The following is a 15,753-nucleotide window of genomic DNA, read 5'->3' as shown; positions in this document are numbered from 1 at the left end:
GTTACGTGGGTTACGTGGGTAGTGTTCTGGTAGTGTGGGCAGGCGGGGGTTGCTAGTGGGCGGCGAAGCACAGATTGCACTGCATGAGACCCCGAGTCCACCGCTCATTACAAGGGTGTTTCCCTCTTTCTGCGAGCACTTGTATGGGAGACTGGCGGTCGGCCGATACAGCTTGCATGGTTGCCAGATGGTGCCTTCTAACACTTAAACACTAAACGAGGGTTTACGCAGCACTCGCTGCCAATCTGCAGCCCAGAAAAGGCCGTATCGAGTTTAAGTCAAATCCCGAATCTGCAACGCAACCACGTTGTCTGATGTTCGTCTAACTCATTTCTTTTTTTTTCTTCTTTCCATTAACTAATTGATCCATCCTATCAAAACCCATTAAACTACCTACATACGGATTATAGTTATCAACCTTACATTAATACAAATCACACACAAGATCGAGACCGCATCTAAATAGGTACTGCATTCCCTAATCTCCATAGGTGACGCGCTTTAGCCTCAGGCGCAACGCGAGGCGCAATTTGTCACCTTATTTTATCTTTTATCTTCTTTATTCTTTTTTACAACACACCCCCCTTGCTTCCATTTTTTGTTTGTTTTGAGCCTCCTTCGGCCGACTCTGCCAACTCCCATCGCATCCAATCCCTTAGGTTAGGTACTTTTACTACCTCTACTACTTTACGACCTCCATCCTCTCGCATCACCAACCCGAGACAAGGCCAAGGCCCAACACCAACGCCTAGAACTTTTGACTTGCGTAGTTGCGCACATCACCCTATATTTACAGCTCAGCACGACACAATACTTACCGCCATCTCAGCTGTCTGGCCATCCACCATCCACTATCTGTTGTCTCTCGTGACTCTGTACTCTTGCCCCCTTTCACGTTTCGACGAATACTATTCTCTTATTTTGACCGGTCGTCTTGTCCACCGCCAGAGCTAACCCTTGTGGAGCTAGAAGCTTTTATCGCTTCCGCTCTTTCGTATCTTCATGCATCCCTCGACGTCATCGTCATATTTCCCTTAGATGATCGTAGAACGTGGCTGGTGGACTACTTGGCCGTTACGAATCTATCCTTGCTATAGTGCAGCGCTTGGCTGTCCACTATTATATTCTAGTTGTCGGTTAGAATAAATGCTAACCAATATGGCGTATACGATATCGTCCACCCGCGCTTCACTAGATCGTAGCATAGGCGTACATCGTACTCGGCCATACTACGTGAACGACTAACGAAGCCGCATTTCGCACAAGGGTTCGCCAAGGCTTCGTAACCGGCGCACCATGTTTGTTTTATGCGAGTCTACACATACAACGTGATTGATTTGAGAAAGTATACGATTATTCTCTTGTCACGGTTTACAGTAGTGCAGCCATTACCGGGTATCCGTTGCACGAACCTATTAGTTCACTGGAGACATTTGACATCTCGTCTTGATAGAGCTGAAGAGGCTTGAGTCTCGAGTCACGTAAGGCGTCTGCAAGTTCATAGATGTAGGCGTCAGCTGGCAGTTCTACATGGTCGATCGCGGGGTTCTAGACCTCTTCTTATCTACGAGAACTACAGTGTATTAGATGTATGATTTTCCATTATTATGCTTTGCCACGGCCGCCCGGGCCTAGTAGTCCTATCTGCCTATACTAGCAATGCATACATAGCCGGCGACTGGTAGAGTGACTATAGAGTGACTGTATAATGACGGGTCTATTCCATCATCGGGATCTCCCATTGTCGGCGTCTTTACATATTAGTACGGCGTTTGAAAGCCACATTTAAAATTAAACGTATCGGAGACGATCTCGACTCCCGATGCAAGCGTATACCTATTGCATCAGGTAGTTTACACAACTCTCATCTGGTTCATCTGGTTCATATGGTTGGTTCGCAGTTTACAGCTGTGACGGCGGGACGGGCGCGTTATTATTCGCCCGTCAGTGTCACGATGAACATATTGAAATGCGATCTCCCGTCAGCTCGGACCGAACAGCATATCCGGAGGCGTCGGAACTCCGCCGGAAATGTAAACGGAAGAAATAGCTAAACGATAGCGAGCCTTGTTAGCTGGTTGTATTTAGCTAGGTATTGTATTTCAAAGACGGAACGCCATCCTTGACTCTTTACGACTACGACGACTACGACGACCATACCAACGCGCCAACAACAAATGGGCTGATCGCGTAGACTACCTTATTCGGTCGACGAGACTAGTAGGCGGCTTCGGCCTTCGTAAAATCTCCGGAACTATTCGGAGCTTGGGGTCTAATACTATGTAGGAATTCGAATTCGGATATCTTCTTTAATAGGGTCTTACTACTGACGATCACCATCTAGAAAGCGGAACGCACGCTTCTTAGCTATCTACTAATTTGGCCTTGTCGTATCTTATACCCAATAGCGGCAGAATATCCCGCGGTATATTCTTCAGCTACCGATTGTGCATATTCAAATGTCAGTTTGCATATTCGGGACCGTTGTCAGAACTCTTTTATGTACAATAAGGCGTAACCAGGTACCTATGGTATTCAGTAAGTGTCATCGGCGTGGAATCGCGGACCGTACCCCTAGTTAATCGCTGGGCCCTAGCCATTGACTAGGATAGATACTTGATGTCGAGGATTATTCCCATGCTTCCCATGCTAGGACTATTATCCAATCTCCAAGTCTAACCGATCAGATCAACAACGTGGCATAGGAGCATACGAAACTACTATGTACCTAGCCTGGGTTATCAGGTGGTTACCGGGATAATTTCATTCTTTGAAATACACTATTTCCCCTGGCCATCCAGCCATCGTGGGAGAAATCGCAAATTGCGCGTGCGGCACAGCACTGAAACTGACACCCCAAATTTAGTGTCGCAGCATCGAGTCCGTTCGAGGCCACGATCTTCGTTTCCATCTCTTCGAAGGCTGCATATTGTGTAACAAGGCCGTATTTCCTAAAAGAAGAGGAGCTGAAGCCTTTTGGCTGCAGCCACAGCAAACTATAGTTCCCAATACATATGATTCCTCGTCTAGGTCCCTAGTCATTCCCAATTCAGGCGATAGAAGACGCCTTCGCGACGTCACCTTACCCCGGACTTGCCCTATTGTACATACGGCATACGGCATACGGTACACTAGAGGATTAGAGTCCACGATGTGCGACGACGGAAATGTTCCGTAGGATTAGTACACTACACAGAACACATGCTAATGTCTTAAATACATAGATATCGGTTCAACTATATGTGCTACGCCGCGATAGACGGCAAGGATCTTTCTTGCCCAATGCAATGCACGCCCTATGGTTTTAAAACCACGGGTCCAAGAAGGGGTGAACGAAAACGAGCCCGATCTCTTCGTGGCTGGAACCCGAGACCTTCTTTAGCTCCTCACGAGGACACTGACCAGAGTTCGGTGACGATTCTTGTAGAAAGGCGTCTTGGGGAAGGATAAGCTCGTGGGATCAAACTGTGCCCACAGGACGCGTGCGCGCACTCTTTCGGCACAATCACGGTGCGCCTCTTAAGGAAGTATCGAACGCCTAGTGTATCTCGCCGGCAGGCAAAGCGAGGCTCCAGGTTTATCGGGTAAACCCCCCACCCAGTGTAGAGAAAGGTTGAAGGAGCCTCTTTTATTCTACCAGACTGGATGATCTGCCTGAGCACAGGATAGGATGGATGGATGGATCTGAAACATGAGACAACGAGGCTTGAACGTAGCCGCATCAACTCGCGTCTTGTTTATGAAGGAGAAGACAGTGACACATGCTGCGTAACATCATCGTCATCGAAGATCTAAGGAATATTCCTCGTCTTCTTTACGGCGTATGTATTCAACCCCAGCACGCATAGTAAGTAAGTCATTTGCAGGTTGCCTAACTAACAACATCCTCAAAAACTACCAGACCATTTAAAGGCTTTAATCCTCCCGTCTTCCTCTTCCTCTTCCTCTTCCTTCTAGGTAGACAGACAAAAGTTCCAGGCAGTAGTCCGCCAAGTATATACTCATGTAAGTGCTTAACTAGGTAAATAATAGCAATGAATAGTAAGCTATCTATTTGCTAAACGATAGGTGCAGTATTTGTCTCAGCCTTTTCTTCTAGTTCCAATTCTAGAACCATAAGGCTTGGGTATCAGTGGCAAGTTGTCCTATTCTCGGTCTACACATTGTATTAGCTGCATATTCGTTCGTACATTAGGCAGACAAATTGCTACGAATAGCCACGTGCGTTTAGCGTGAGCTCTTCCCCTCTCTAGCCTGTGCTGAGAACAGGTTACCTAGATGAGTGTTCGGATGGATTGGCAAATCACTTGTTTAAATTTACAGGCATCTCAACTTCGTTCATGCGCACGCGCACGCGCACACACACTCGCGTATTTTTTCGGCTTGCATTTGCATTTAGTAATTCAGGGCGCACAAGCGAACGCAAGGGAGAGTCCAATTCGATCCTCGGGAAGCACAAGGTCGGCGAATGGGATGGGTCGGCTTTTCGCTAGTCTGGATTTCGGACGCCCGTGCCTCTTCGCACTTCTATCACGAACCTTTTCTTTCTTTGGACCCCTCCATCCAGCAGGATTCGCCCCGTTGCGCTCGCTAGGCGGTACTTACACCCTACAGGAACCGCTGTTGGTAGAAGACGGCCGGGCTGGTTAGTGTGATTTAACTGATCTCCACCACATGGCGGCCTGGACTCGCACTCGTAAGGATCTAACTTAACCACCATGTCATAGAAATAAAGGGTGAGGCTAGACGTACACCACAGTTTACTTACGTATGCAAATACGCCGTAGAGAAGAGGATGAAAGATGGACAGTCTGTCTATATGTCTATATGGAGTAAAAGCTAACCGAAGGACAATGATGTCACCGACTCGTTCTCGATGGGGGCTGATTCGAGCATCGCCATCGTGTTATTACTATATTTACAAAATATCCGCAGCCAGCCCAGCATAGTATAGTCCCCGAGCGCTGAGGACGGGACCTCATGCGCACCGCACGCACATCTGTGACAAGTCTTCTTCCCTAAGCACGGGCAGTCCCGCAGCTTAGTCAATTGCATCTCGCGACGATCCGACCGCTCGGTAGGTGAGCGGTAAGAAGAAGAAGAAGAAGAAAGGGGAAAGAAGCAAGTAAACGCCACGTTTCCACGCTCCCGGGTCCGTCAGGCTCATCTACGTCAGCAGGAGACGTAAGAACTCTAACCCCGCCAAGGCATAGGCCATCATACATGAGCGTTTTGGATCCGGTGGATGGGATAGGGCTGACGATGCTGACAATGCGGTCGATCAATCGGGTCCCGGCTAAAGACTGTCAGACGGGATACCGCTCTTTTATAATATATTATTTCTCACCTACTGGAGCATTCTATTTTACGTGTGAAGTGCTCATCTATCAATACATGCTATTCATCACTATAACTTCCATGCTATGTGAAGCAAAGATGAAGCTTGGTAAACATTCCCAGGCCGGTTTAGCTGATAGTAAATAGCCTATCGAGTCATTAGATACAGGCAACGTGTAGACGGTGACTTTCTGAGTTTGCCTACGTGGTATATAATATATAAGATATCATGTCATTAACACAATCCCCCTCTCGACATGATTGAACCATTGCATATATGAGCAATAATTCGATCACAAGTCCTATTCCCGACCCGGTTTCTCCAGACGCCTAATAACGACCAAATATAATTACTGCGAAACTCCTGAACCCGCGGCTTGGATGACGAGCACGCTAACCTTGACGTCACTCATAGCCATGGTCTGACCGAAAACACCTATCGTCTTCTGCATATCGTACTCCGTGCTGCTCTGGTCCAATGTGCGTACAGCAGCAGGGAGCCTAGGGTGTCTCCGCCCAACGACAACGATGTCACCGGCATTGCGCGAGTTCTTTCCGACAGTTTCTTTGGCTAGCTCGGTCGCCCGTCTAACAGCCGTGCTAACAGTGACAGATATATCGGTAAACGTCACACGACTAGCTAATTCAGGCGAAATATTAGATTGCAATGTAGCAAATAGAGAAGTGTCTTGCGCTGTTATTTCAGTGTTGATAACATCCTTAGAGATAGATGTCGGCGAACTGGGCTCTAGGTTCCCTTCTGAAATAGGTATAATTTCATCGTCACCTTCGACGCAGTTTAGATGAGCGATTGTAACCGAGATGAGCGGGTTCTTAGCAAGGTGGAGGACGAAGCGTAGCGCGTATCGATCATCGACGCCCCCAAGGTAGGGGAAGAAGATGTTGAGCGATTTATCTGCGATGGGAAGAAGGGCACGTTCCCTATGACTACGCATCGAAATATTGCTAATAGTTCGAGGAAGAGCTGGCCTATCGGCGGATGCAAACCCGCTAGCCTCCTTACCAATAAAGATTCCTGTACTGCAGACAGCATTTCCTAATACCGCCTGGACGAATTCTAGGTGGGATTTCTCAGAAAATCGGTCCTCTGAGGAAACCCTGAATGGAATCGACTGGTCTTCCTTATTACTTCCAGTTTCGCCCCAAGGAATCAGGACAAAGTCAGACTCTCGGTCCGAAGCCTGCGCAACGACTGTCTGGGCATAAGAGTCTTCGGGGGCGATAACCACGTTACCTGATACTGCCACATCGTGCAGTCGAGAGAATGTTCGGAATGCATTCACTACTGGATCGCGTCGAGAATACTCGTCACTCTCAGAAACCTTCATGACGGACGACGTACGCTCAGTAAGCTCAAGCAACCGTAGAGCGTGAACTTCGAGGGGCCGTCTCCGAATAATCGGAATCGGAGTATTAACGGCATCATCGCCGGCCTCAGCTTTTGGTACTTCCTCCGGACTTGGTGTGACTTTCTCGTCGCCTAGAAGAGATATGAATGTGAAGAGACTCGGAAGACTATCCAGGCGAAGATAGATCAGGAGGCGACGAATTCTAAATTCTCCTAAGTGAGAAACATAATCAGATTGACTTGAGTTCTTGGGCTCGAGCGGGTTGCCATCCCAATCAATCTCGCCACGTTTCCATTGCTCGAGCTTCTTTTGGTACCATGGAGGATATAGCCATTTCGTAAGGGGGGTTGTAGAGACGGTAGTGACCAGAGCCATTACAACAAATATCGTGAATGTCCTCTGCGACAAGATCCTTGCCTGAAGGCCAATATTCTATGTTCCCGTCAGTATCAGCGCTGGATAATTATATTGATAGATGTGGCTTACTAGCACAATAAGCTCCACCAAACCCTTGCAGCTCATCAAGACGCCTATTGAGAAACTTTCTCTCCAGACGAGCTTCATCGCCTTAGCTGCGAGTGTACCACCAATAATCTTGCCGGAGAAAGCAACTGCAATGACACCAACGACATAACCCCAAGTTATACCGTCGTTCAAGAGGCCGAGATCCGTGCTTAACCCAGACAAGGCAAAGTAAAGGGGTAAAAGGAGAACTGTGACCAAATCTTCGATCTTCTCGGTCACATGAATAGCGAAACCGCCATCGTGGGGGCAAATCAATCCAACCAAAAAGGCGCCAAAGATGGCATGTACACCAATAATACCTAGAAAGGTCAGACATATTACTTTAGCATTAGAGTCCGAGAAGGTCACTTACTTGTAAACCATGACGAAGTTAGGACCAACAAGATAGTAACAGCGATCATGCCTTGAGTCGGTCCATTCTGTATACTGCCCGTTTTTCTTAAGGCCAAGTGGAAAAGCGGCCTAACAGCAAATACTAAGAACAGAACCCAACCAACAGCAACGAGAAGGACCCAAAGCGCGGCTATGCCAGAGCCGTTATTAACCAATGCGACACAAAGCGCAAGCAAAATCCAGCCGACAACATCGTTGCCAACACCAGCAGCAAGAACCGTAACGCCTACGGGGGTACCGAGCATGTTGAGTTCGGATAAGATACGACATAAAACTGGGAAAGCTGTGATAGCCAAAGCAGTACCAATAAAGAGGGCGTAAACGCCAAAGTTGATGTCTACGGTATTTCCGTCATTATGGAACTGGTTGTACAAGCCCCAAGCGATGGCGCAACCTAAGCCAAAGGGTAAAAGCATACCAGCCAGGCCGACACTTAAAGCAACGCGCCAATTAGCAGTGAACATGCGGATATCGACCTCGAGACCGATGAGGAAGAGAAACAAGATGAGGCCGAGATTAGCGGCATTGTTCAGAACTGGCATAGATTCGGTAGGAAAAATAGCGCTCTTGAAGCCAGGAATGCGAGCCAGAACGGAGGGGCCGAGAAGGATACCACCGATAACCTCGGCGATGACACGAGGTTGACCGAAGAAGGACAACGGGTAGTGAAGAAGACGGCATAGTATGATGATGATACCGGCCTGAATGATAAACAACTGGATAGGATTCGAAGCGATATATGCATTCGGTAAGACGCCTTCCAGGATACCGCCTTGGGGAGCAGGACCGGCGGTGGTGGTGGCAGCGGGAGCAGCAGTGGTCGTGACGGTCGACAGTAAAGTCGCCGTCACGGTCGCGGTTATGGAAGCCATGGCCCGCTCGCGATGATTGGTGGTTCAGTCCACGCGCGACTGAAATGCGGAATCGGAATAGGTAAGATCAGCAAGCTGCAGCAAGCTGCCGAAGCAGCAAGCGGTCAGTCACAAGCAGCCCAAACCAATAATTCCGGTCGGAGGAGGCAGAAGGACGCCGCAAAGAAAATATAGGATAAGTATTTACCAATGTAATATAATAAAGGCGTTGAGGATAGAATTGACTCAAAACAAAGAAGTTGGAGAAAAGAGTCGGGAGGATGATGGATTATAGATTAGGATGATAGGTAGATAATGTTAGGATGAGGTGATCAAGGTCTTTGGCTTAACAAGGGAAGGACCCTTGGCAGCGACCCTTGGCAGCGACCCTTGGCAACATGCACTACCCCTGCTCCGGTCTAGTTCCCTGTCTAGCGTGCAGATAGATGGCCCTAAGTAGCCCTAGCTGTTTAGATTACAGAGCTTGTGACGAAAGAGCTTACTAGCTGCTGGCGGGGGAAGATGACGCTAGCACAGCAGGGTTAGGGGAATGAATAGACCCTATGTATAGGTAGGTAATGGCGGCTGAAGATGCGGGGATAATAAAATCACCTTAGATACGCCTGGGTAACTTATAGATATGTAGGTAATGAAAGATATAGTATATATTCATCTTAGCAAAGATCGTTATTTCATATATAACTACCTTATATATAATTCGTGTTTATATAAAATGTGTAACTACCTCTTATAATCATATGAGTTATGATTACATTACACACCGCCTAAAGTCTCTAGCTTGGCTAGATAAAAGCCCATAGCCAAGTATCTTCACGCGGAGCGCTAACAGCCAACTAAGAGATCATAAGACAATCCGACAACATTGCCAAGTCCCAAGTCCCATAGACACAAGTCGATGAATCAAGAACACACACGATCTGCACATCTTATTATCTTAGTATATCCCTTGACTAATACCTAACGTCAGTCAACTGAGCTCTCGCGAGTCATGATTCACATTCTCGCGTGACATCTCTTACTATGAGAGGTGTAGCAGTGAGCAGCTATCCGCCTATATGTACCTAAGTTATCAATTACGTTAGGTTAGGTAGTTATCAATCAATAGAGAGCTCCGAGTCCCGGGACAATGGTTACCAATGGCTGGCCGTGTACGGAACGGACGGAACGGAGAATATAATATATCATGCGTCAAAATTCAGCCCTATAGGAGCAAAGCAGATTGCCTATAAGTGGACAAATACGTGTGTCCAATATTCTAGCCATATGTACCTTTGACCTATGCAAATATTCATATTTACTACCTGCTCTATTCTTTCCAGACCACGATCTAGTAATGGTCTCTATACTGTGAATACCTCTACTAGTTAACTGTAGAGAATGGGCTCTTACCATTCTTCAAAGATTGATCCTGCTATTCCGGTTATATGGGCACTACACATCCATTGCTATAATTACTACCTAACCTATGGTATTATATGGACTTGTAGTGAAATAATCCACACAAACAGTTGACTTAGGTTCTGGATGGGTTTGTTGGTATTGATATCAACGTCATCGAGATCATGAGTGCTCTTAGGCTCTTACCTGCCTCCCAACCCCAACCCCAACCCAAACCATCTCACTAGAGGTCTCATAGTTAATTTACGAAATCGATTCCTCAAGGTACAATCGCTGCGCAACTGATGGGTATACGTGCGCCGTCGCATAGCTTCCGCCTGCACGTATCGAGATTATATTGAAACCAAACTATCATATTTTGCTTCTCCTCGTGATGAATGACTCATGAGCATAAACGGCCATGGTTTTACGTCGTTACCTATTTCTCGATGCGTACACCCGCCCAAAATTAGGTTAAAAGTGATAAGCGCAGTTTTCGAATGAACCCGGCTAAGGCCTACTGCAAAGGGGGTGTTAGAGAAATGTTCTCGGACCTTTAATCCCTCGGTATGTTAAGAGGGTATAGAAACGTCTAGAATTTTACCTGTAAACTTCACCTTAGCGTAGGCATACCACTACTTAAATACGACGTTTACATATTACTACCTGGCCGAAGATAAATAAATTTGAGGTAGCTGGCTTGTCCATGCATGCATCCAGGAGAACATTGATAGACGCCTTAAGATACTCGATCTTAATATAAGATGCCTAAGCGACGGCATACATGTATATACCTTAAAGAATGTTACGTATATAGATCAATATTTAAGTACCTAATTACCTTTCGCTGCTACCTGGGGACCGTGGCTTAGAGGCAGGTGTATTAAATAAGGCCTAGCAGAGGCGCCAACGTGTATCTAAACGCTGTTTGCGGGTGTATTGAAACCGCTCTCGATTAACACGACCTGTACACCGTTGGATTGGCGGCTTGGTTTAGTTGGTATCGGAATGAATTTACAGTTCAACATCTTAAGAGATTAATGGAACTAGTCCTCGCTATACGATTTAGAAACAGCGAGGACTTCTCGCGTGTATTACGAACGAAGCTTTGGGCTTTGGATATTTAGATATGAGTCAACTCACGAGTTTCATATTCATAGCCACCTCCAATCGCCTAGCTTATACGAGGCTATCTTTACCTTCGTGCCGTGATCCGGCAATTACGACGAGAGGCAATTGGATAAGGTGTCCTTTTCGATAAGTTGAGTATGCGTAGGTAGGGTGGGTGCGCAGGAGGCTCGTCATTGCTTAGACGATCTAACGGTTTCGAAGAGAGGGTCGATGTTAATATTCCCAGACCGTTCCTTACCGTTACTGCGCTAAATGACGATAGGCATCGAGCGTTGACCTCAACACATGCAGAAACAAGGGGGCGCTCTTGCTACAAACTCAGGTAGAATAGACCAGGGAAGTCATATTCTGGCTTGTTCTCTCCTTACAAAAACCCCTTCCCCCCCTCTCAAGACAGACCCAAACTCCCCAGAAAGTCTTCTTAATTTCTCATCTTCCATTGCGAGTCAAGCAACGAGGTGAAAACATACAAACTAGCTAAAAACTAGCTTTGCTTCGTTCATATACTTAGGTGTGTCTACCATTATTGTTCTTGAATCCAGTAGCCTGTCTATTACACCATAGACACTTATCCACTCAGCTACTCATTTCATTCTAGTCAACAGAAACAACTTCTATTCCACGATGCTACCTATTCGTCAGGCCACGCTGGTTGGCCTGGGCCTATCCGCCTCGGTGCTAGGTGCTATTCTACCCACCGTCCAAAACGATCCCAACTACTGTATTGTTGGACATACAACTTGCAATGAAGACTACGTCTACCACTGCGATTCTAACAACAAATGGATGGCCAAGGAAAAGTGTGTGTATCCGTCTTGGTGCAATGCCGAGGCTGATGGTACCGTTGTAAGTATAACTGACTTGATTATTTCCCTAATTTGGATCTCTCTGAATCAGAACTCCATTATCAAACGGGGATGGATTAACGCATCTAAGATACTACTGGGGCCTTTTTGTGTATTCTCAAAGAAGCAATTACTGACTCTCGTTGTCGAAGGGATGTGTATCGGACACCGGATTGAAGCGCAACACCCCGGTGGACTCATCTGTTCACACTTTGACTCCGACTCCTACCAGTGGATACTCTCCCTCTCATATCAACTGTAGGGAGGCTCAATTGCGCTGTAACGGGCGCTGGGAGGAGATTTGCAACGGGTTTGGCGTGTGGGAGAAGTGGCGGCAATGCGCTGAGTGCTTTAGCCAAGTTGACGGCAAAGTCGACTGCATCCCTGACACTTCCCTTCCGTCGCCTGAGCCCACGCCAACCTTTTGCAAGAAGGACCAGCTCCGATGTAATGGAAATTGGGAGGAGATATGCGACAATGACGCCGAGTGGCACCGCTTGATGAAGTGTGAAAACTGCAGTGAAGACGAAGCCGGCGCCATAATTTGTGTGCCTTATGTGGATCTGCCACCCGAGCCGACTCATCCACCTCAATGCCTAGAAGGTACTCTACGCTGTGATGGTAATTGGCTTGCTCTCTGCAATGCGGACCTCTCGTGGCAGCGCATACAGAAGTGCCGCGAATGCGTTAGTGACACTGACGGTCGGCCCTTCTGCGACAACATACAGTTACCTACCAGTAGCAGCAGCTCATATAAGGTCATGCCGACAACTTCGTCAACTCCGGCTAAATCGGATCCAACTACTACATCGATTCCGGCTACGTCAGCTCCAACTACTACACCAGCTCCAACTACTACATCGGCTCCAATAACATCGGCTCCAACAACAGCAACCCCGGGAATTGTGCTAGGCATACCCGTCATGTCAACTCCGGCTCCACGTTCACCTGAGGCCCGTATGGCTCAGGATAACCCGTGCTTCGGCGGTGAAGTGCGCTGCAGCGGAGACCGTGTCGAGGCATGTGACGCGGAGCACGTGTGGCAGGACTTTGGACCCTGCCCTAGCTGCAAGCAGCTTTACAACACCCGCGTAAAGTGCGATTATGACGAGTTTGTGATGGGTGATGACCCCATTTACCGAACTGTCTTAACTTAGGACTGCGAGCCAGGTTGGCAGCAGTGTGCCCATGGCAACACAACCGTCGAGGCCTGCACCCATGACGGCAGATGGGCTACTGTTGAAGCATGCTCGGCTGAGGAGATGTGCCTAGGGATGTTTGAGGGGATGGCATTCTGTCTTGCGAAGGATATTGCTGAATCCGAGATGGCCAAGTATAACTAGGTCTACTCGATATTGGTTCGAATCATGAATTCGGACTGTGGATTGAGGCGTGACGAGGTTGGTGAATAGTGATTATCATTCATTTAATAGTTAGTAGTAATAGTTAGTAGTAATAGTCGAAGTAGTAGTATCGTATTGTTAATGCATATCCTTACCCCTCACCTCCTCATCTCCTTACGTACTAAAATAATCGCCGTGGTGAAAGCTTCGCGTTATCTTGGTGAGCTCCTGCTCGAGGACAATAGACTACCTATATATATCTCAGCCCAGACGCATGCATTAGCGCAGTAACATCAGAGCGCCCATGTCCTCCCTCACCCTAAGATGACTTAAGAGACAGCGTCTTTCTTCTTTGAAGGTATTGAGCTTCTTGCCTCCCATCCGTAAAACATCGCGCTTCGCTTTAACTACATTCACATATACTAAATATCAACAAGAATTTGTGTTTCTAGTACCAAGCTTAATAAGTTGACTTGCTTCTCAAGCTCTTGCAGGACCATATTAACTCTCAAGGAGTTTCGTCTAAAACGGCTTGCCCTTATAATCCTTAGGGGCTAAGATGACGTTGTAGTCCAGCTCGAGCTTCGCTTTGTCGTCGCCTTCTAGGGGTTTGAAGTCGACCACCAGGTCGTCTTTTACGGCAAACACGGTGTCGGATGATAGCCAGGGGTCGTCTTTGGGGTATAATTGCGTTGTGCAGCCCTTGTATTCGGGGTGTGTGACCTATGGCAGATATTTGTTAGAAACGGAAGATAAGAGAGAATGAGAATGCTGGCTAGAAAGAACATACCATAATGTGAATGTGTGCCGGACGCATCGGGTGGCGATCCATCATCTGAAGTAGCTGGTAGGACGGGCCGTCCGTGGGCAGCGAGTAGGCAGTCGGATAGTAGCAGTAAAACCAGTACTTGCCGTTCTCGTCGGCGCGGAACTTGCCGCGCAGGTTGTTCGGCGTCTGGTTCTTGGGGTCTTGGAAGTCGTACTTGCCGTTGGACGAGGCCTGCCAGATATCGAAGACGGCGCCGGGGATCGGCTTGCCCGTGACTAGATCGCTGATGACGCCGTGCATGAGGACGACTTGGCCGTTCGGCGCCGGGTCCTGGATTATGGTTCCGCCGTTCTCGCGGAAGGGCGCGTTGGGCGACCAGAAGGGTCCGAGGATGGCCGAGGATGTCGGGTCCACGTCTGTTTCGGAGACGATCTTGTGGGCAATTTCATCAACCAGCCTAATACAATTACATATTAGTTCACGGCCATACACGATTTGGTGCAATTCTAATCGGTAAGACATACGTTTCGAGTCCGAGAATATCAGACAATCGATGGGCCTCGTTTCTCGTCTGTCCCGACTCCGAGTAAACCCGGCCGACGGCGTTGATATAACTGACGCCGGCCAACCATTCGTCAATTGTGAGCTCTGTTTCTCGAGCAAAGTCGTGAATGTGTCGGATCAGCGCTGACAAGAGAACCCGGTTCCTCTCGGTGGTCTTAGGGCCCATAGTATCGATGACATGCTGGGTGAAGGTAGGATCGAACCGGGAATGTTTGGGAGCTTGTGCCGCATTGGACACACCAGTAGCTTCGGGAGCCATCTTGAGAGCTTTTCTTGATTAATGCGAATACGAAGGGATGGTAGGGTTAGCTAGCGAAGGTGGGATTTCTATGTCTGGATGCGTATGAAATTATTGGTAGAAATATATATAGAAAGAGAGGGAGAAGATGTATTGTTTGTATATACGAAACTGAAGTCAGAATAAGGCCTAGATATATTTTACACAAGGACACAAGACTAGAATGAGACACCTAGTATCATGGGACGAAAGCCATCGGTAGAACAGTGTTTATTTAAGCTTTTGCCATTAGCTGTTCCATTGTATGAGCAATGGATTTTCTTTGATAGGTCGGTCCCTGAAGACTCGGAAACCCCGCCGTTCTTCAATAAGGGGTCCTATATGTGGATTGGATCGGATTGAGTTCACGGCAGCCAGATGAAACCTCCTTGTCTATCGGGTGATATATTGCCCTTAGGAAGGCAGGTATTGAATGTGCTTCTGGAACTCCAACACCAACTCGAATCGCGTGCACCCGGGGTTTTATGGGAATATGTAGCGGCATACATGAACGGCCGCTACACGATTTAGGGATAGGTAGTAGTTCCTCAATACCCCAACTAAGGGTTGCTTTCGCTAGAGGCATCCTTGGTGATGTCACATGCTGGTGCTCATGTCAATTCGATGTTAAGACATCGACGAGCTTGACTGTCTTTTCTCCTTTGACGGAGGGGCTACACCTCTTGACTAAAGACTCGCGACCCCATTAAGACTCAAGGCCTAGCAGCGTTGTACGACCTCTCGAGCTGCAACATAGCGGGGAAATCTGGCGATGAGGCGTTTATCCGGCATTGCAGCGTGGCAATTGGAGATTCAGCATGTAGCCATCCACTCGGTAGCTATCGAATTAACCCGCCTGCCGTGGTCATCTACCGCCACTGGTGCCGATTATGTGAATGAAAACGTGGTTTACTGTGTACAAGCTTATAGATTCTTCCCCACATCGAGGT

The 15,753-nt window shown here is 47.7% G+C and overlaps 3 protein-coding genes across 3 annotated transcripts; 1 reads left to right on the top strand and 2 right to left on the bottom strand.

The window, feature by feature from the left end:
• Window positions 1-5,687: 5,687 nt before the first annotated feature.
• F4817DRAFT_314334 (Sodium/hydrogen exchanger family-domain-containing protein) lies at window positions 5,688-8,497 on the bottom strand (the record flags this gene model as incomplete). Its single annotated transcript, XM_049300383.1, has 3 exons — window positions 5,688-7,139; window positions 7,194-7,531; window positions 7,585-8,497. The coding sequence occupies 3 exons, from the start codon at window positions 8,495-8,497 to the stop codon at window positions 5,688-5,690; spliced, it is 2,703 nt and encodes a 900-aa protein (XP_049160773.1).
• Window positions 8,498-11,465: 2,968 nt separating this feature from the next.
• Window positions 11,466-13,424, top strand: F4817DRAFT_51456 (uncharacterized protein). The gene is made up of 2 exons (XM_049307572.1): window positions 11,466-11,851; window positions 12,003-13,424. The coding sequence occupies exons 1-2, from the start codon at window positions 11,630-11,632 to the stop codon at window positions 13,005-13,007; spliced, it is 1,227 nt and encodes a 408-aa protein (XP_049160772.1). The 5' UTR covers window positions 11,466-11,629; the 3' UTR covers window positions 13,008-13,424.
• Window positions 13,362-14,956, bottom strand: F4817DRAFT_51399 (aromatic compound dioxygenase). The gene is made up of 3 exons (XM_049307570.1): window positions 14,487-14,956; window positions 13,984-14,419; window positions 13,362-13,916 (listed from the first exon to the last, which is right to left on the bottom strand). The coding sequence occupies exons 1-3, from the start codon at window positions 14,783-14,785 to the stop codon at window positions 13,716-13,718; spliced, it is 936 nt and encodes a 311-aa protein (XP_049160771.1). The 5' UTR covers window positions 14,786-14,956; the 3' UTR covers window positions 13,362-13,715.
• Window positions 14,957-15,753: the final 797 nt, after the last annotated feature.

This window comes from Daldinia loculata, assembly GCF_022478755.1.
Source record: "Daldinia loculata strain CBS 113971 unplaced genomic scaffold F4817scaffold_14, whole genome shotgun sequence".
Taxonomy (NCBI): Eukaryota; Fungi; Ascomycota; class Sordariomycetes; order Xylariales; family Hypoxylaceae; genus Daldinia; species Daldinia loculata.
Note: the sequence above shows the minus strand (reverse complement) of the source record. Positions and strands in the feature narration are given on the sequence as shown.

Bases quoted from the DNA above. Each gene is read 5' to 3' on its own strand.
- F4817DRAFT_51456 (XM_049307572.1), top strand. From the start codon at position 11,630: ATGCTACCTATTCGTCAGGCCACGCTGGTTGGCCTGGGCCTATCCGCC. The intron at 11,852-12,002 runs GTAAGTATAACT...TCGTTGTCGAAG, and splicing joins CCGAGGCTGATGGTACCGTT to GGATGTGTATCGGACACCGG.
- F4817DRAFT_51399 (XM_049307570.1), bottom strand. From the start codon at position 14,785: ATGGCTCCCGAAGCTACTGGTGTGTCCAATGCGGCACAAGCTCCCAAA. The intron at 14,420-14,486 runs GTATGTCTTACC...TAATTGTATTAG, and splicing joins GATATTCTCGGACTCGAAAC to GCTGGTTGATGAAATTGCCC. The intron at 13,917-13,983 runs GTATGTTCTTTC...TATCTGCCATAG, and splicing joins CGGCACACATTCACATTATG to GTCACACACCCCGAATACAA.